General features: G+C 39.8%; 1 protein-coding gene across 2 annotated transcripts in view; it reads right to left on the bottom strand.

Moving 5' to 3' along the window:
• MEMO1 (mediator of cell motility 1) overlaps positions 1–17,611 on the bottom strand; it is a 106,718-nt gene extending 89,107 nt beyond the window's left edge. Inside the window, exons 1-2 of one of the 2 annotated variants that reach the window (XM_074331862.2) lie at positions 17,325–17,611; positions 16,801–16,878 (exon numbers count right to left, since the gene is read on the bottom strand). In XM_074331862.2, coding sequence (XP_074187963.1) covers positions 16,801–16,878; positions 17,325–17,598 — 352 coding nt within the window. In that variant the 5' untranslated portion in view covers positions 17,599–17,611. Of the gene's footprint in view, positions 1–16,800; positions 17,159–17,324 lie in introns of those variants that run through there. The other variant, XM_074331861.2, reaches the window with a different exon arrangement.
• Positions 17,612–18,039: the final 428 nt, after the last annotated feature.

Below are 18,039 nucleotides of genomic sequence, written 5' to 3'. Positions count from 1 at the left end.
GTATGTCATTATTTTTTTTTAAATAGAAGATGTCATGTAATTCCAAATCCCTAAAATAAAAGCTATAATGCTGAAAGTGGTAATTTATATAAAATACTTAATCCAAAAGGAGTCCTTCTTGCACAGTTATAAATAGCAAAGCTTTTATCTTACTTACATACTTATTTTCCACCAAAAATTACTGTTTCTCCTTCTAATATTGGTCTTAGCAACTGGTCAGAATCACACTTATTCACTTATAAAAATTTCTACTTCACAGGTAATTTTATAAACCAGAAAGCCTACTCTGTATGTGACGTTTACATTAATAATCTAGTAGAACAGTTATTAATATAAAGTCCTTAATTATTAACAAATAGAACCATTACCTTTATTTTATTAAGTTTAAGATAGTTATTGAGTAACCAAAATAATTTTCTTCATGTAGTCTTTTCACTTATTCATTCATCTATTTATTTAATAAAGTTTACAAAATGTCTATTACAGGCCAGGACAGTTTCTGGTGCTGGGGGGACAATAAACAAGACAGGCGAGTCTGTGTTCTCATGGAGCATCTACTCCAGAGGATGAAGGCAGACAGTAAGTAAACAAATGAAGTAACTTCAAATTGTGATAAATACTATGACGGAAATAAACACAACTATTTATTTCATGGCCATTCTATGTGCAACAGAGAAAGAGGGAGTTACTTACACACACACACACATACACACACACACACACACACACACACACACACCTCAATCAAGCATGCAGCAACTGTATTGAGACCTAAAGAATAAGAAGACCAGGCAAGAAAGAGCTGGGGAAAGAGATTTCTAGGAAGAGATTGAAAGCAAGTACAACGGCCCTGGGGTAAGCTTAGCATGTCAGAGAATCGGGAGGGAAAATGACCAGGTTCATGAATCCTAAAATATAGTGAACAGGGAGGAAAAATGACAAAATATGAGGTCGGATACATAGGCAAAAGCCAAGTCATGTGGGCTATCTATAATCAGAAGCTTAAATACAAAAGATAATCATTGAAGCAGTAATCACGCAGCAGTACATTACCCGATTAACATATTTTTTCAGTTCTAAAACATACACTTGGTAAAGTAAGCCCATTAAGAAATATAATTAAACACATAATTTAAGACTAACTTTGTTTTCATATTTTTGGCAAGTTGGTCAGACCAATAACCTGATAATCTAGTCAGATTAATCATTCAATCATTCATAAAGCATGTAGTGAGCTCCTGTTCTGTGCCAGGCATTGCTTTGAGTGCTGGAAATACACAGATGACAGCGGTGATATCACCTACTCTGAGCGGTAAGTACGAAACTGATCGTGGTGATGTCATGGTCTACTGAGCAACCCAGTTTTCTTCCTGAAGGCTCAAAGCAGTGGTTCTCTACTATATGCTGCGTATTAGAACTACCTTCGATGTATGGTAAAAATGCAGATATCTGGGCCCCACCTATCAGCAATTCTAATGCATAGGTTTCCAATAATCCCTCAATGTACTTTGAGAAACAGAGGTGAGGGAGGAAGTGTATCAAAATCACTTATGATTTAAAAATCACATCTCCCCATTGTCCTCTTAAGAATCATGCTAAAATGAGCCACTGTAATTGATGAAAGGAGTATGTAATATGGCACAGGCTGTGCTGGGGGGGGTGGGGGTGGGTGTGTGTGTGTGTGTGTGTGTGTGTGCGCGCGCGCGCACACGCGCGCGCAGAGATACTAAGATTGCTAACCACTACAACGGAGAGTTCCTGGGGTTTTGTGGGGTTTATTTTTATTTTAATTGCCAAAAAAGAAATAAGGATCTCTATAAACCAGTAGTTCTCAAAGTAACATCTGCAGATTCCTGAGGAACACCAAGACCACCAGGTCAAAACCATTTTCATAATAACGTTAAACATATTAATTGCTTCTTTCACAGTATTAGCATTTGCCTTGATGGTTCAAAAGTAACTGTAGGTAAAACTGCTGGTATCTTACTAGAAGTAGCACCAAACTATACTAGTAGTCATTACATTATCACACACTCACCAAATTAAAAAACAAAAAGCAAGTTCCATTTACGAATGTCTTTGATATAGCTGTAGCAGTAAATATTACACATTTTATTAAATCCTTCAGTACACACTTTTTTAATATTCTGCATGCTGAAATGCGAAATATAGATGGTTATCTCAAGGGAAAGCACTCATGTGACTGATTGCAAGCTGACCTAGCTGCTTTTTCATGGAATACCATTTTTCTTAAAAGAACAGGCAAATTACTTAATCTTGGATATTTAGCAGCTGTTTTCTTGAAAATCAACAGTGAGCCTATCACATAAAAAAAAACTGTCAATATATTATTAACTACAAAATTCAAGCTTTGAGAAAATTTTGCAAAACTTGTTTCTACCTTTACGGGCTTAAAAGCTTTCCAAATCAAAAAATTTTCCAATAAGAATGGTGATATTAATAAATGTGATTCCTCGATAGTGAATAACGAAATGTGCAAATATTTAAAAGATCTGCATAACCCAAGGAACAAATATTTTCCAAATGACTAATACATGGCGTTAAAAAATCCTGCATGGATGACAGATCCTTTCAAAGTAGAGGACAGACCAACTGGTCTTAATGAAAACAGAGCATGGAAACTTCTCTGGTGATTTCAAATCGCATATTGCAATTCATCTTTCTAAAACTGCCTTAAGAGGTACACCATTTGATTGTGTTGACAGTTTCACAGATCTATTACATATGTGTAACTTATTGTATGTCACCTATATTTCAATACAATTTTTTTAAATTACCATTTGGATATATATAGCTTCAAAGAAGGATATCCACAATTATGTGAAAAGCTTATTAAAATACTCTGCCCTTTTCCAACTACATATCTGTACAAGGCCAGATTTTCTTCATATGATTCAAGTAAAAGAACCTATTACAACAGAGGGCATGCAGTAACAGATATAAGAACATAGCCATTTTCTATTAAGCTAGACATTAGACATTTGGAAAAATGTAATAAATGTCAATCTCATATTTTCCTTATTCTGGAAGAGACAATGACTTTCATTAAAAATGCTACATATGTTAACATGTAATGGGTTTATTACTGTTATTTTAAATGAATTAAAAGTACATTTTTTCGGGGGGCGGGAGGAGGCCAGATGGCTCAGTTGGTTAGAGCGTGTGCTCTTAACAACAAAGCTGCCAGTTCAATTCCCGCATGGGATGGTGGGCTGCACGCTCCCCCCAACTCGCAATTAGACTGAAAACGGCGATTGAACTTGGCGCTGAGCTGCACACTCCACAACTAAGATTGAAGGACAACAACTTGACTTGGAGCTGATGGGTCCTGGGAAAAACACACTGTTCCCCAATAAAGTCCTGGAAATACACACTGTTCCCCTTCCCCCCAAAAAAAAAAAAATCTTAAAAAAAAAAGAAATATTTTTAAAGTTTCTTAGTTTTAGTTTCTCATTTAATAGACATTGATAGCTATAACCCCTACAAACAAAAGTTCTTTGGAGTTATCAATAATCTTCAACTTCAGATCATCTTACTGAATGTATCATAAATATCTTCCTTTGAAGAACCAGAATAAGCAATGACAAAAAACGGGGTATGATAGGTAGAATAATGCCTCTCTGTTATAATACCAAAAGATCTTCAATTATCAGATTTGTTAAGTACAAAAAGGCAAACAATAAAACAATTACACAATATGCTACTATTTGCTGAAAAGGGAGAAGAAATGATGATGGTGCTTGTATATGCATAAACACTCAAACTGGTAAAAGCAACTACCTATAAGGGAAGGGGAATATGGAATATACAGCGACACTATAGGGATGACACTTCTCAATGAATACCTTTAATTTTTAAAACATATAGATATATTCAAATTTTTTTAATTTATAATTTAAATGATTCTAAATATAATCTATTCAGAAAATAATTCTAAACCAATATTAAGCCATAATTCAAATAGTCTTTCTTTTTCTTTCTTTCTTTCTTTTAAATACAGAAGGAAGATTTATTAAAGTAAGAGAAGGGTCAGCTGGGCAGAGTCTGCTGGAAACTACTGCCTTCAAATATATTTTCAATTTCTAGGTTACTCTGATCTCAGAAACACAAAAAATCTTACCCTTTTTATAGGCTCTGAGGCAAAATAGTATTGCTAACAACTAAATACTTATGCCAGAAGAATCAGCATTGGCCAATCTGATTTCTAGCACACAAGAGGGAAATGTTTTTTAAACCTAGAAATAAATCTATTATCTGAAAAAAAAACAAAATAGTAATGAATAATTAATTTTAAAAAATCAGGTGAAAACAGCAGTTGGCATATTAACTCATACTTAAAAGACGTCACTGGTGGAATTAAAAGCAAAATTAGATACTGCACAAGAAAAAATCAGTGAACATGAAGACAAAGCAAAAGAAATTATCCAAAAGAAAGCAGAGAATAAAAAAGAAAAAAATTCTCAGTGAACTGTGGGACAATATTAAGCTGTCTAACATACTTTTAATTGGAGTCTAGAAAAAAAAAGGTGAAAAAAAATACTTGAGGGAATAATAAAGAACATTTTACCAAATTTGCTGCAAACTATAAGCCTCAAATCCAAGAAACTTGGTGAATCCCAAACAGGATAAACTCAAAGAAAATTATTCAAAGGCACATGATAATAAAATAGCAGGGAAATGGTAATAAGCAAAACATACAAACAAAAATCTTAAAGCAATCAGAGGAAAAATGACACACTGTATTCAGAGGAACAAATATTTTAAAAATCACAGAATTCTCAGAAACTATGCAAACCAAAATACAATAGAACCTTTATAAGCCTGAAAAAAAAAAAAAAAAAGTAATGTCAGCATACCTACTGAATTCAATGCCTCCCAAACTACCTTTCAAAACTAGGGTAAAAAAAACAAAATTATAGTAATCAAAACTACGTGGTACTGGCACAGGATAAACAGACACATAAGCCAATGGAATAGAACTGAAAGTCCAGAAATAAACCCAAACATTTATATGCAATTGATTTTAACATTCAATGGGGAAAAATAGTCTCTTCAACAAAATGGTGTTGAGACAACTGGATAGCTACATGCAAAAGAATGAAGTTGGACCCCAAACCACTCCATAAACAAAACTTAACTCAAAATGGATCAACAAACTAAGTGTAAAAGCTAAAACTATAAAACTCAGAAGACAATACAGAGGCAGATCTTCATGGTCCTGGTTTTGCCAATAGTTTCTTAGATATAGTATCAAAGCATGAGTAACAAAAGGAAAAAAACAAACAAAATTGAATTTCATCAAAATTAAAAACTTTTGTGCATGCAAGGATATTTACCAAGAAAGAAAGTAAAAAGACAATCTACAGGATGGGATACTTGCAAATCATGTATCTGATAAGGGATTAATTTTCAGAACATATAAAGAACTCTTACAACTCAATAACAAAAACACAAACAACCCAATTCAAAAATGGACAAAGGACCTGAGCAGACATTTCTCCAGAGATGATACACAAGTGGCCAATAAGCACATGACATGATTGTTCAACATCATTAGTCATTATTGAAATGCAAATCAAAACCATAATGATGCAACTTTACACTCATTAGAAGGGCTATTATCAAAATAAGTGTTAACAAGCATGTAAAGACAGCAGAACCCTCGCGTTGCTGGTAGGAATGAAAAATGGTGTGGCTACTATGGAAATTAGTTTCCTGGTTCCTCAAAAAGTTAAACATATAATTACCATATGACCCAGCAATTCCACTCCTAGATAGATACCCAAAATAACTGAAAGCAGGGACTCCAACAGATACTGTACACCAACATTCATAACAGTACTATTCACAAAAGGTATAAATTACCCAAATGTCTATCAACAGATAAATGAATAAACTGTGGTATTTACATACAAGGGACATTATTCAGCCTTAAAAATGAATGAAATTCTGATACATGCTACAAAATGTATCCTGCTTGAAAACATGCTAAATGAAATAAGCTAAATATAAAAAGCCAAATACTGTATAAGCCCACTTAAATAAGGCAACTAGAACAGGCAAATGCATAAAGAAAGAAGAACCGTGGTTGCCAGGGGCTGGGGGAAGAGTCACCCTGGAGTTAATGTTTAATGGGTACAGACTTTCAGTTGGGGAAGATGAAAACATTCTGGAGATGGAGTTTGGTGACAGCTGCAAATGACTCTTATTTAATGCCATAGAAGTGTACACTTAGAAATTGGTAAAATAGTAAACCTTATGTTATGTATATTTTACCACACAAAAAAAGTGTGTGTATATCTGGAGCCTTGCCAGATAGTTTATGCTAACATATGATTTATGGTGAACTGTTTTTGTTCTCCTGGCACCACATTGTTCTCTCCTGAGTCACACTGTGTAAGTATAACCTCTGCAGGAGAGAGAAGGGCTGGTGACTGAGTAGCTAAGGTCAGCCATAAGGGTGTTCCATGCCTACATGACTGACCCCCAATAAAAACCGTGGAAACCACGGCCTAGGTGAGCTTCCCTGGTTGGCAATTCTTCACACTTGTTGTCACACATCACTGATGGGAGATTGGTACTGTCCAAACAACTGCACTGAGAGAGGACAGCTGGATGCTTGCACCTGGCTTCTCCAGGACTCCACTGCATGCACCTTTTTTCTAATTTTAATCTGTACCCTTTCTGTGTAATAAACCACATCTGTAAGTATAACAGATTTTCTGAGTTCTGTGAGTCCTTCTAAGAAATCATCAAATCTGAAGGTGGTCTAGTGACCCTGATGCAGATGAAAAAGCATATACCATATAAATATTAACCATGAGAAAGCTGGATTGGCTTTATTAATATTAAAATAAGGAACATTTCAGAACAAGAAGTATCACCAGAAATATATAGTTATATACACAATAACAAAGAGTCAATTCATTAAGAAAACGTAATCCCAAACATGCACATCAGTTAAGATTCAAAATACATGAAACCAACAAATCAACAAAACTAAAACGGGCAGGCCTGGTGGCTCAGGTGGTTGGAGCGCCATGTTCTTAACACCGAGGTCACCAGTTCGATTCCCACATGGGCCAGTGAGATGCGCCTTCTACAGCTAAGATTGTGAACAATGGCTCTCCCTGAAGCTGGGCTGCCGAGGTCACCAGTTCAATTCCCACATGGGCCAGTGAGATGCGCCTTCTACAGCTAAGATTGTGAACAATGGCTCTCCCTGAAGCTGGGCTGCCGAGGTCACCAGTTCGATTCCCACATGGTCCAGTGAGATGCGCCTTCCAAAGTTAAGATTGTCAACAATGGCTCTCCTTGAAGCTGGGCTGCCGTGGGCTACTGTGTGCTCCCAGGAGCGGCCGGTGGCCAGCATGAACAGCCAGCAGCCGCGAGAGCTGCTGTGAGCGGCCAACCAGCGGCCGACTGACTCAACCGTGGGGAGCACAAGGCTCATAATACCAGCACGGGCCAGAGAGCTGTGTCCTACACAACTAGATTGAGAAACAACGGCTTGAACCAGAGTAGGGGCGGGGAGGTGGAAGAAAGGGTGGAAAAAAAACAGAAGAAAAGACAATTCCAGAATTACAGTTGGAAATTTCAACACTGCTCTCAGGAATTGCCAGAAATAATAAGCAGAAAATTAATAGGAATTTAGAAGCTTTAAATACAATAACCTAACTTAACCTAATTAACATTTAGCAAGCATTCTGCCTCACAACTACAGAAAACATACATTATTTTCAAATGAACAGTGAAACACTCACCAACACAGACCATGTAATGAGCCATAAAACAGTCTATTGTTAGCTGTCTGGGCCCAAGGGAGAAAAACAGATGCAACATTTCCTAAACTTATTTGACCATAAACCCTTTTTGCAAAGGCTTCTCCAAGGACTACTACTTCCCAGAACACTTAGGAAAAGCTATGCCATCCATTTTCAACACTTCTTACTATTTCTCCTCCTAATTGTGACCAACGAAATAAGGGAATCAATAAAAATAGCCTTTCCTTGACTACCCAGCTAGGATGAGCCAATCTTATGAAGTACTTACAAAAGTCCTAAGGCAGGAATAAGCTTGACATATTTGGAGAACAGCAAGGGAGCTAGAGTGGTTGGAACCGCATAAGGCAAAGAATAAGTGGAAAGAGATGAAATCAGAAAGTCAAACAGGTCAGCATGTAAGACCTTCTACACCTTGGTAAGGATTTTGAATGCGATTCTAAGTATAATGGGAGGGTTCTGAGAAAAGAATATTATCTTATTTACCTTTTTAAAGGATTTCCAGGCTGCCGTGTAAAGAACAGAATGGGAACTAAGTAGGCGACTAGTTATGAACCTTTATGACAGATGGCTAAGACCAGAAAGACTTAAACCAGACTTAAATGTGTTTGCGAAAGAAAAAAATGCCCAAGCAAATCTAAAAACATTGTATTGAGATGCCTTCAAGCATTTTCTTTAGCTGGATCACAGGACACCTCAGTCTCCTCCTCATAAGATCCTTAATCTGTCTTCCTTACATGATTACCCTCACATCCCCAACCTCTTCAAGTTGAAAATGTTCTACGGCTCAGTCATTGAACCTCTTTTTTCTAGCTACTCTCATTCGTATGGTGATTTTAGCAAGACACTTGGCTTTGAATATCATCTATATAATGGTAATTCCCAATTTTACCTCTCTAGGCTAGACCTTTCCCCTAAACTCCGGACTCATGTACACACTTAACTATATAGTAAACATCCCAAACTTAACAAAAATCAGAACTGAGCTCCTAATATTCCGCCTCCAAATATATTTCCCTTAAATTTTCCCTCAGATAATATTATGTTTCCCCAAAAATAAGACCTAGCCGGACAATCAACTCTAATGCGTCTTTTGGAGCAAAAATTATACCTGGTCCAGGTCATATCATATCATATCATATCATATATATCATAAATACCAGGTCTTATATTAATTTTTGCTCCAAAAGACATATTAGAGCTGATTATCCGGCTAGATCTTATTTTCAGGGAAACAGGGTATCAACTTTATTACAAGTGCTCAGGGATAAACCTTAAGAGACATCCATAACTCCACTCTTAATCTCACACTCAACTTCAAGTATGTCAGCAAATCCTTTCAGCTCTACCTCCGACGTATATCTGGTAACCAACCACTTCTGACCCATCACCACAGCTATTACGCAAGCCATCATCATCTCTCACTTGGATTACTGCTTTCCTTTGAGCTGGTCTCCCTGGTTCTGCCCTTGCCACTGCCTTCACCATTCCCCAACTGTAGTCTCCTCTCAACATAGCAGTCAAGTGAGTCTAGTAAATCTAAATGAGATTATATCATCAATTGCTCAAACCCTCCCAAGGGCTCTCTCTCTCAAATAGAAGTCCTTTCAATGGTCTTCAAGGCCTAATCTCATCTGAGCACATCTTGGTGCCTCTGCTCAAGTATTTATCTCCTAGCCTCACATCACACTACTCTGCCCCGGGTCACTTCATTCCAGCGGCAATGGGCTGCTTGCTGTCTCTCAAATAATCCAAGCTTGCTCTAACCTCAGGACTTTTGAACTTCACGTGTCTTCGGGCTTAAAACTATCTGGCCCCTCAAATTATCTAGAAGGCAAGCCTGTTCTTCCACCTCCTTCAAGTCTTCACTCAAATGTCACCTCAGTGAAGTCTTCCCTTCACGTACTATTGAAAACTGCAAACTTCTCTCATCCTTTAACATTCCTTAGGCACCAGCTCTGCTTTATTTGCTTTATGATTTTCTATACAGCACTTTCCTCCATCAAACACACTACATATTTTACTTATGTATTTTATTTATTGTCTGTCTCCTCCAACTAGAATATAAACTCTAGGGATTTTTGTCTGTTTCACCTCCTGCTACACACCTAGTCCCTAGAGCAGTACCTTTCACATAGAATTCAGTTGGTTCAATATTGAATCATTGAATGTTAAATAAAACCTCTCCAGAAGTGCCAAGTTTTGCTGGGCCCAATTCAAATTCTGGGACTAACCTAATTAAAATATACCAATTCCTTTGTCAGCATTTATAGTACATGAATAATATTCAACATTCATTAAGTATTTTAGTCATGCTTTTATTATTTTATAATCTAAGATATTTACCTGATGATTATAGATTGCTTACTGATTCCAAATAGCTCAACTTCATACTTACTCTGGCATTACTATAAACAGAAAGAACAGAAGGCCTCAGCTAGAAGGCCTAGGTTCAAATCCTGGCTCCACCATGTACCAGGAGTATGACTCAGGCAATTGAGTCTCCTCCAAGTCAGTAAAATACCAAGGTGGGGGTGGATTCAAGACTTGCCTGCCTTACCTATCCTACACCTAATCATATTATTGTGAAAATCAGAAATGTATGAGAAAATGCTTTATAAACTATAAATAAATGTGAGTTAAATGTCCATACTGTAGTTAGAGAAAAACCTGAAATGGAAAAATGCAGTGTTTGGAGCAACATATCTCACCATACCTCCCTGCCCCTTCACACTAGACTCTAGTTTTGGTGTCAGACTGGCTCTTCCACTCACTTACTGTACCTTAAACAAGTTACTCAACTGCTCTGAGTCACTGTTTCCACATCCATAAATGGATACAATACAAACCTTGTAGCATCCTTTTGAAGATTAAAGATTATATACACATATATGTAATGTACCTACGGAATGCACTTAATGAACATTTTTTTTTGTCGCTATCTTGTTCTTTCAAATGGAGAAAAACCCAAAAGCAGATAATACAAACTATGCCACAGAGATAGGAATGATGATTTTGACTTGGAAACTGCCTGTGAAAAAACAAGAAAGAGCTAAACGTAAATCAAACAATAATTTCAACAGTTTGCCTATTAAAAATTAGTTCTTTCCTTCTTGCCTTTCTCCAAGATAAAATAATATGATGAGATGCAAAGAAAAATCAGCATATAGAAAACCATATTTAGTAACATAAAAAGTTCAATTCAAAATTAAATATTATATAGTCTTTCAATTTCTCATACACCATGATATATCTTGACACTCTAGAACCCAAGGTATATGACAAAAAAAAAAAATTGTGAGATTCCAACTACAGAACTCTGATATAATTTTATTAAATATGTTTAGAAATAACAAATGAATGAAAACAACTTAAAAAGTCAAACTTCAATTAAGAAATATATCTATAAACATGTCAAGAATGCTTTTTGAAATCATTAGACTTTGATATATTTCCTCAATTCTATGACACCAGCAATGATAACATGTATCATTAATATAATAACCATTCTCGGGGGGGGGGGGGGGAACCCTCCCACATTAAATATACACTTAGATACAAAAAATACCACTTTCAGAAAACACCAAAATGTAATGGATCCTTCTGGGAAGCTGAAAATTTCTATTTCTTGATCTAGGGTCTGGTTAAATAGACTATGTTAAATTTGTCAATATTCTTCAAAGTGTACACTTGATTTGTGTACTTTTTCTATATGTACACTTGCTTCAACAACAAAAAATTATGTAATGGACCACCACTTCGTACAGATACAGCTATCAACCAGATGAATTACTGATCTAAATATGAACGGTAAAAAAAATAAAGCTTTTAAAAGAAAACATAGGAAAGTTACTTCATGACATTGAGGTGGGTAAAGATCTCATTAATGGAAACAAAAGAGCACTAACCAATTGATAAACAGGACTTCTTTAAAATCAAGAACTTTGCCACTAGGCCACCAAGATCCTGAAAGAGCTAGATATGGAGTAGAAGATACCTGCAGTACATATGTTTAACAAGACTGTATCTAGAATATATAAAGAACTACAAATCAACATGAAAAAAGATAAACAGCCTAATAGAAAAAGGGCAAAAGGCTTAACACTTCACAAAAGCAGAAATCCAAATGGCCATTAAACATGGTGTCCCTAATATGAAAAGGTGTTCAATTTCATTAGTCATTAGGAAAATAAAATTAAAACTATAATGTAATAACACGACACACCCTTCCAGAATAACTAAAAATAAAGGCTGACAATACCAACTATTGACAAAAATAAGGAACAACTGGAATTCTTATACACTGTTGGTGGGAGTGTAAATTTGTAAAACCGCTTTGAAAAACTTTAGTAGAATCTACCAAAAATGAACATACCATATAACTATAAGCACGACCTAATATTCTACTCTAAGGTATATACGTTCACTAGGAGGAAAAAAAGTACAAAACGTTCACAGCAGCAAAAATATAAACCTCCTTAAATGTCCATTATACTAGAATGGACAAACTGTGGTATACATATTCACAAAATAGAATACAGCCATGAGAAGGAACAAACTACAATACCACATGTATTAATCTCATAATTGTAATGTTGAGCAAAAGAAACTCAAATAAGACATATTAGTATATGATTCCACTTAAAACAGACAAAACTTTTCTACAGTATTAGAATACAAGAATCACAAGGGGGTGGGGTGGGAAGTGCAGTACTTATGTTTCTTGAGCTAGGCGCTAGTTACAGAAATGTGCTGATTTTGTGAAAATTTAGCTGTACATTTTTCTATATGTAACTCACACTTCTTTTAAAATCTTACATTAAACATGGTCCCCAGTCGGTGGCTTGGGATTTCTAATCCTCTCCTATCACAAGATTATTCACCCATACTACGCTCACACTTAACTGAAACAGTCCTATGCCACTCCCACTGCTCTTCAGAATTTAAACATCAATATCTCTGTCCACATCTACTATATGTCAAGCACTTTAACATTCATTTATTCAAATATTTATTGAATATCTACTATGTACAAAACCTGCGCAGAGTACTTAGAATACAAAAAAATGAAGAAGACATGGTCCCTGGCTTAAAGGAGTTCTTAATCTTACGTAAAACCACACATACAAATAACAAGTCAATATATAGAGATAAACACAGGATATTATGGGAACACAAGGAACATCAAAAACAGCCTGAGGGAGTAAAGGCATCAGGGCTGGCTTCTTGGATGTGTGGACACCTGAGTCTTTAAAAGGTAAGTAGGAGTTATCCTGACAAAGTGCACTCCAACAGGGGGAACAGCTTGAGCAAAAGCACAGTGATAAGAAACGGCACAACGTATGTGAAGAAACATCGGACATCGAACAGCTGCCAGATGTTGCTTAAGGATAAAGACAAAAACTGGGATGGGTGGGAGGAAATGGCCAAAGAGATAGGAAGATGCCAAGTCACAAAGAGACTTAGACCTTATCCAACCAGCAAGATGGGACAGTGAGGTTGATGTAAAGAAATTATGTGGTCAGATAAATTATTTAGGGAGCCATATAGAAGTGGACTTATGGGGGATAAGGCTGACAGAAAGGAGGCTGGTTAAGAGGCAGTTATGTAATTGTCCTGACAGAAGATAGGGGCCTGAAATAATGAAATGAAAGCTGTAACAAATGTGGAGAAACTAAGAGTACAGACACATGCTGTTGGTCTAAAGATCACACTTTGACAGTCACTAACTAGGCATTGGCAAATTTTTTCTATAAAGGACCAAATAGTGAGGATGTCAGGTTTTATAGGCCACATGCAGTCTCTATTTCATTTCTCGGTTTTTGTTTGTTTTTTAAACCCTTTAAAAATTAAAAACCGTTCTTAGCTAGAGAACTTTAAGAAAAAGGCAGCGGGCTGGATTTGTGAGCGTAGTTTGCTGATCCCTGCTGTACACCGTAAAGAAGTAAGGATTAACCTTCCTATGAGATTAATTTTCCTAAAATGCTACTCACACATTTGTCCCCTACTCAGAGACTTCTCCATTGGTACTAACTGCCTACTGAACAAGACAAATCCCTACCATGCATAGCATTCAGAGACGTCTATACTGTACCTCCAACCCGGCTCCAACCCTGTGTGAATCTTCCATTCTTATTAAATTGACCTACTTACATTTACCTGCCTCTGCATCTTTGTGGTGTGCCTCCATGTTCTTTCCTCCTTTCCAAACCTACACAAATACTCTTCCTTCAAAGCATAATTCAAATCTTACACCAAAGTGATTTCACCATCCTCAGAACTCCTAAGAGCACTGTCTCAATTTATCTGAGATTTATGTGCTGTCTCGAACTATTACTACTTCAAATAAACTGTAAATTCCTTAAGGGCAGGGAGTAATTTATACTTCTATCAATGGATCTAGCATATAACAAAGGGTAAACAAAAATTAAGGTAGGGGTGTGTGTGTGTGTATGTAACATATATATATATGTACACACATACATTATTTTCTAAACTAGCTATGTAACTGAAGCAAATGTGATTTCACCCTTATTTATATCAGTAACTGAACACTTTAACTCTATGGACACAATGTAAATGCTGCAGGAACCACAGAATGACAATCCACGAGCACACTGTTCTCCTATTACACATTTTAGGATTAGTTTACTAGGGAAACAATAATAATATAACCAGAATTTTTCCAATGGTCAATGTTAGCAATATAGGTACACTGGGATAATACTAAAGGAATTACTAAACCAAGTCAAAGTTTACTTACCTCTATTTTTACTTATTTTTAAAATACAAAATAAGCTTTTATAACTAAATTGCTTTCAATTCACCACTATTACTCAAGTTTAAGGTCTCCCCCCCCCTCTCACACTCACACACACACACACATACACACACACGCCACACATGGTCTGAAATTTTTTTTTTTAATAAGATTTCTCTGCGACAATTCACATTACCAAAATGGCATTATTGATTTCATTCAGAATTTAGGAAAATAGAATATATTTTAAAAAGATAAGAAAATAGTTAATTTTAGTTCATTAATGATAAATAGCTATAATCACAGAATGTTTTGAGCTGGATTAAAGGATTCTTCCTTGACTTGAAATTACTGAAGAAGTCTTTTTCAAGTCCGAAGTGTGAAATATACCTTATTTGACTACACAAAGAATGTTCAAGACTCTATAAAAATTCTTCCATAATCATTTGCCCACATTTCAGTGCAAACTACAAAAAAAATTAAAACATTTATACAAAGGCATAGAAAACAAAAGCAAAAGAACTTAACCCAAAGATGACCATGAAAGTGAATACTGACTTTTTTAACTCTTCAAAACACATTGAATAAAGCTTAGTAATTTACAACACGGAAATGAGTAATAATCATTGATAAATTTAATATTAATAATGCACTAATTGGAGGACAAACCCAGGAACCAGGGAATCCCATTTCTCAATTCCTGTTCTGCCACTGGCTTAGTTCGGTCTTAGGCACATACCCTTAGGTTGATGAGAAAAACTTAACTGACATTCTAAGGTTGTGAGAACTGATTAACTGTTTATAAAGTACTTTAGGACCATGAAGGGGAGCCACTGTAACCATTAAATGTCATATGCTTAATACAAAACTGTAGCTACCTGTTAGGCTTGCAAATCCAATCATCATGATTCTTTTGTGTCTTCTGAGCAGCAAATCTTCAGTGAGTCAGTAAAGTGCATGTATTTAATGAGTAGTTTAGCAACCTCAGAGAAATAAATTTTCTTCCAAATGTTTGTTTTCTCACAAACCATGTCTCCATCCAACCCAATTATTTGCAAAGGGAAACACGACCCGGTTCACATTAAAGTTAAGTCCAGTAATTGACAAGCCAATACCAAATGACTGAAAACTATTAGGAATCACAGTGGAACTTTCTTTTGTTAACTTACCAGAAATGTGACTCCTGAAAGTAATCCCAGAAAACAGTCATTCTATCATGAGCTTTATTAAAGGGAAAGTCCCTACACTTCCTTACAGAGCTCGAAAATGTTTGTAAAGTGTCGACACAAGACGAAATTCACTCAAAACCCAATTTGTTAGGTAGCCCCAGCACCTGATTGGTGTTGAGCGACTCCAGGCTGCTCAGGAAAAGTGCTGATCCATCTCCAGCTGCCCCCTTCGTGAATGACAGTAACAATGCAAATACTGACAAAAGAGCTGGGAGGCCACCTCTAGCCTCTGCTTAGAAATACTTCCACCCTACCCCCAACATATGGAGCTGCAAATCCCAGAAAAGGCCCTCCTCTTCCACATCTCACACGCGGAGACCTTGTTTCTCGTCTGGCAACGTGGGAAAGTACTACCCTTCACTCTTCAAAGACAGCTGAGCACCTTAAAGAGCAGGGGGAAATGCTGCCGCTTTCTAAACTGCCAGAGGAAAGGGGAAGACTTCCTTCCAGCAGACGGCGAGCAGAATCGGGTGTGCACGGAGACACTCCGAGAACTCCCCGGGTCTCGGGCCGCGGGCGAGGAGAGGAGAGCGCGTCCCCCCGTGGGCGAGAGGGCGGAGGGTCGCCCAGCTGCGGGTGGGGGAAGCGGGGCTCGGTCGCCGGGCAAACCGTCCTCCCGGGGGTGGCAGCGCTCGGCCGCCCGCATCCCGGCAGCCGGAGGAGGCGACAAGTAGGCTCGGGTCCAGGAGCACAGGGAGCACATTCCTTCCTCGAGCCAGGTCCCAGGGGACGGCGCAGGCGGCCCGGGGCGGCAACTCTCCCTCTCGCCCAACTCTAGGGTGAGCGTGAGGGCGGCCAGCGCGGGGCTGCCCGGCGGGATGCCGCCCGGGTGGGGGAGGCGGCGAGGCCGGCCTCCGGCCCGCTCCCTCCCCACGCGGTCCGCGACCGGCGGCCGTCCGCGCCCTCGTCCCTCCCGCCGCCGCGCGGGGCAGGGCCGCGGACCTCCGCGAGCCGGGCGTGGGGCCAGGCGGCGGCGGCTGCGGGCGGGCCGGCCGGCCTGGGGCCCTACCTGAGGCTGTGTACCAGCTCCCGGCGTGACTGGCTTCCCGGCAGACCACTCGGTTGGACATCTTGGTGCCTGTGCCGCCTATGGTGCACGAGGATGAATGAGGAGGCGGCGACGGCGGCGGCAGGAGCGGCTCCGCGAGGGGACGAGACACCGCGGGCCCAGCCCAGGAGGAGGCGGCAGCGGGGAGGGGATCGGCCCGGCCCAGGAGGAGGAGGAAGAAGAGGAGGTGGCGGCGGCCCAGGAGGAGGAGATGGCAGCCGGGGCGGTGGCGGCGGCAGCAACAATCACCACAAACTCCGGCGACCGCCGGAAGATGGGGCCCGCGGCGGCCTCGCCGAAGCCCGGAAAGCCCTGGCCCGGCCCCCGGTGTCGCCGCTGCTCCCCAGCCGGGGCTGGTTCAGCCGAACCGCCCCCACGGCCCCCTCCCCTCCCAGTTGGCCTCCCAGAGCCACCGCCGGTGACCCCACCCCGTGACTCCGCGCCCGCCCCCTCCCCCCACCCCCCGCGGGACTCCCCGCACCCACTCCAACCCGGGGCAGGGCCCTCCTGCCCGCCCGGCCGCCGGCCCGCCGGCCCCGCCCCGCCCCGCTCCTCCTCCGGCCGCGCGGCGAGGTTAACGGCGGAAACCGGACAGGCCAGACGGCATCTGGGGTCGGATGGCCCCGCGAGGAGGCAGTGGCAGCTGCAGCTCCGCGCACACAAAAGCCCAGGGCCGGGGCCTGAACCGGTAAAGGCAGACCGGGGAAAGAGCCAACGGTTCCTTACTCGCCACTCTAACGGGTCCTGCCCACTGAGCATGCCCAGCAGCCGCTGCCAGGCCCTCCGAGGAATCGCAACGTGTTTGCTCCGCTCTCCGGGGTTTAGAGGCAGCAGAAGCTGGGAGGGGGAGGGCGAGGGGGGGCAGGACGCAGCCGCAGGGCAAGCCCCCTCCCCCAGCCAACTTCCTTAAATGAAGCGCACCGAGGGCATGCAGATGCGGCTTTCCACCGGGAGTGCTCGTAGCCGTCACAAACAGGAATCCTTAGTGCATTCGCACCCCCAAGGTTTCACTCCTAGGGACGCAAGTATGGCCACGTTGGGAAGTTCATTTGTAGAAGCAGGCACAACGTAATGTGCCTGTGGTCCATCCAGCAAATGCTAGTTTTGCTTTACAGAGCCATCCTTACTACCTAATCTTGGCTTTGACACTAAACATTTATCATTTCATGTTATATTTATGTAGGTGCATTCTTAACTCCC

Source organism: Rhinolophus sinicus, chromosome 2 (assembly GCF_057876585.1).
Source record: "Rhinolophus sinicus isolate RSI-liver-muscle chromosome 2, RSI-T2T, whole genome shotgun sequence".
NCBI lineage: Eukaryota > Metazoa > Chordata > Mammalia > Chiroptera > Rhinolophidae > Rhinolophus > Rhinolophus sinicus.
This window is presented reverse-complemented; position numbering and strand designations above follow the sequence as displayed.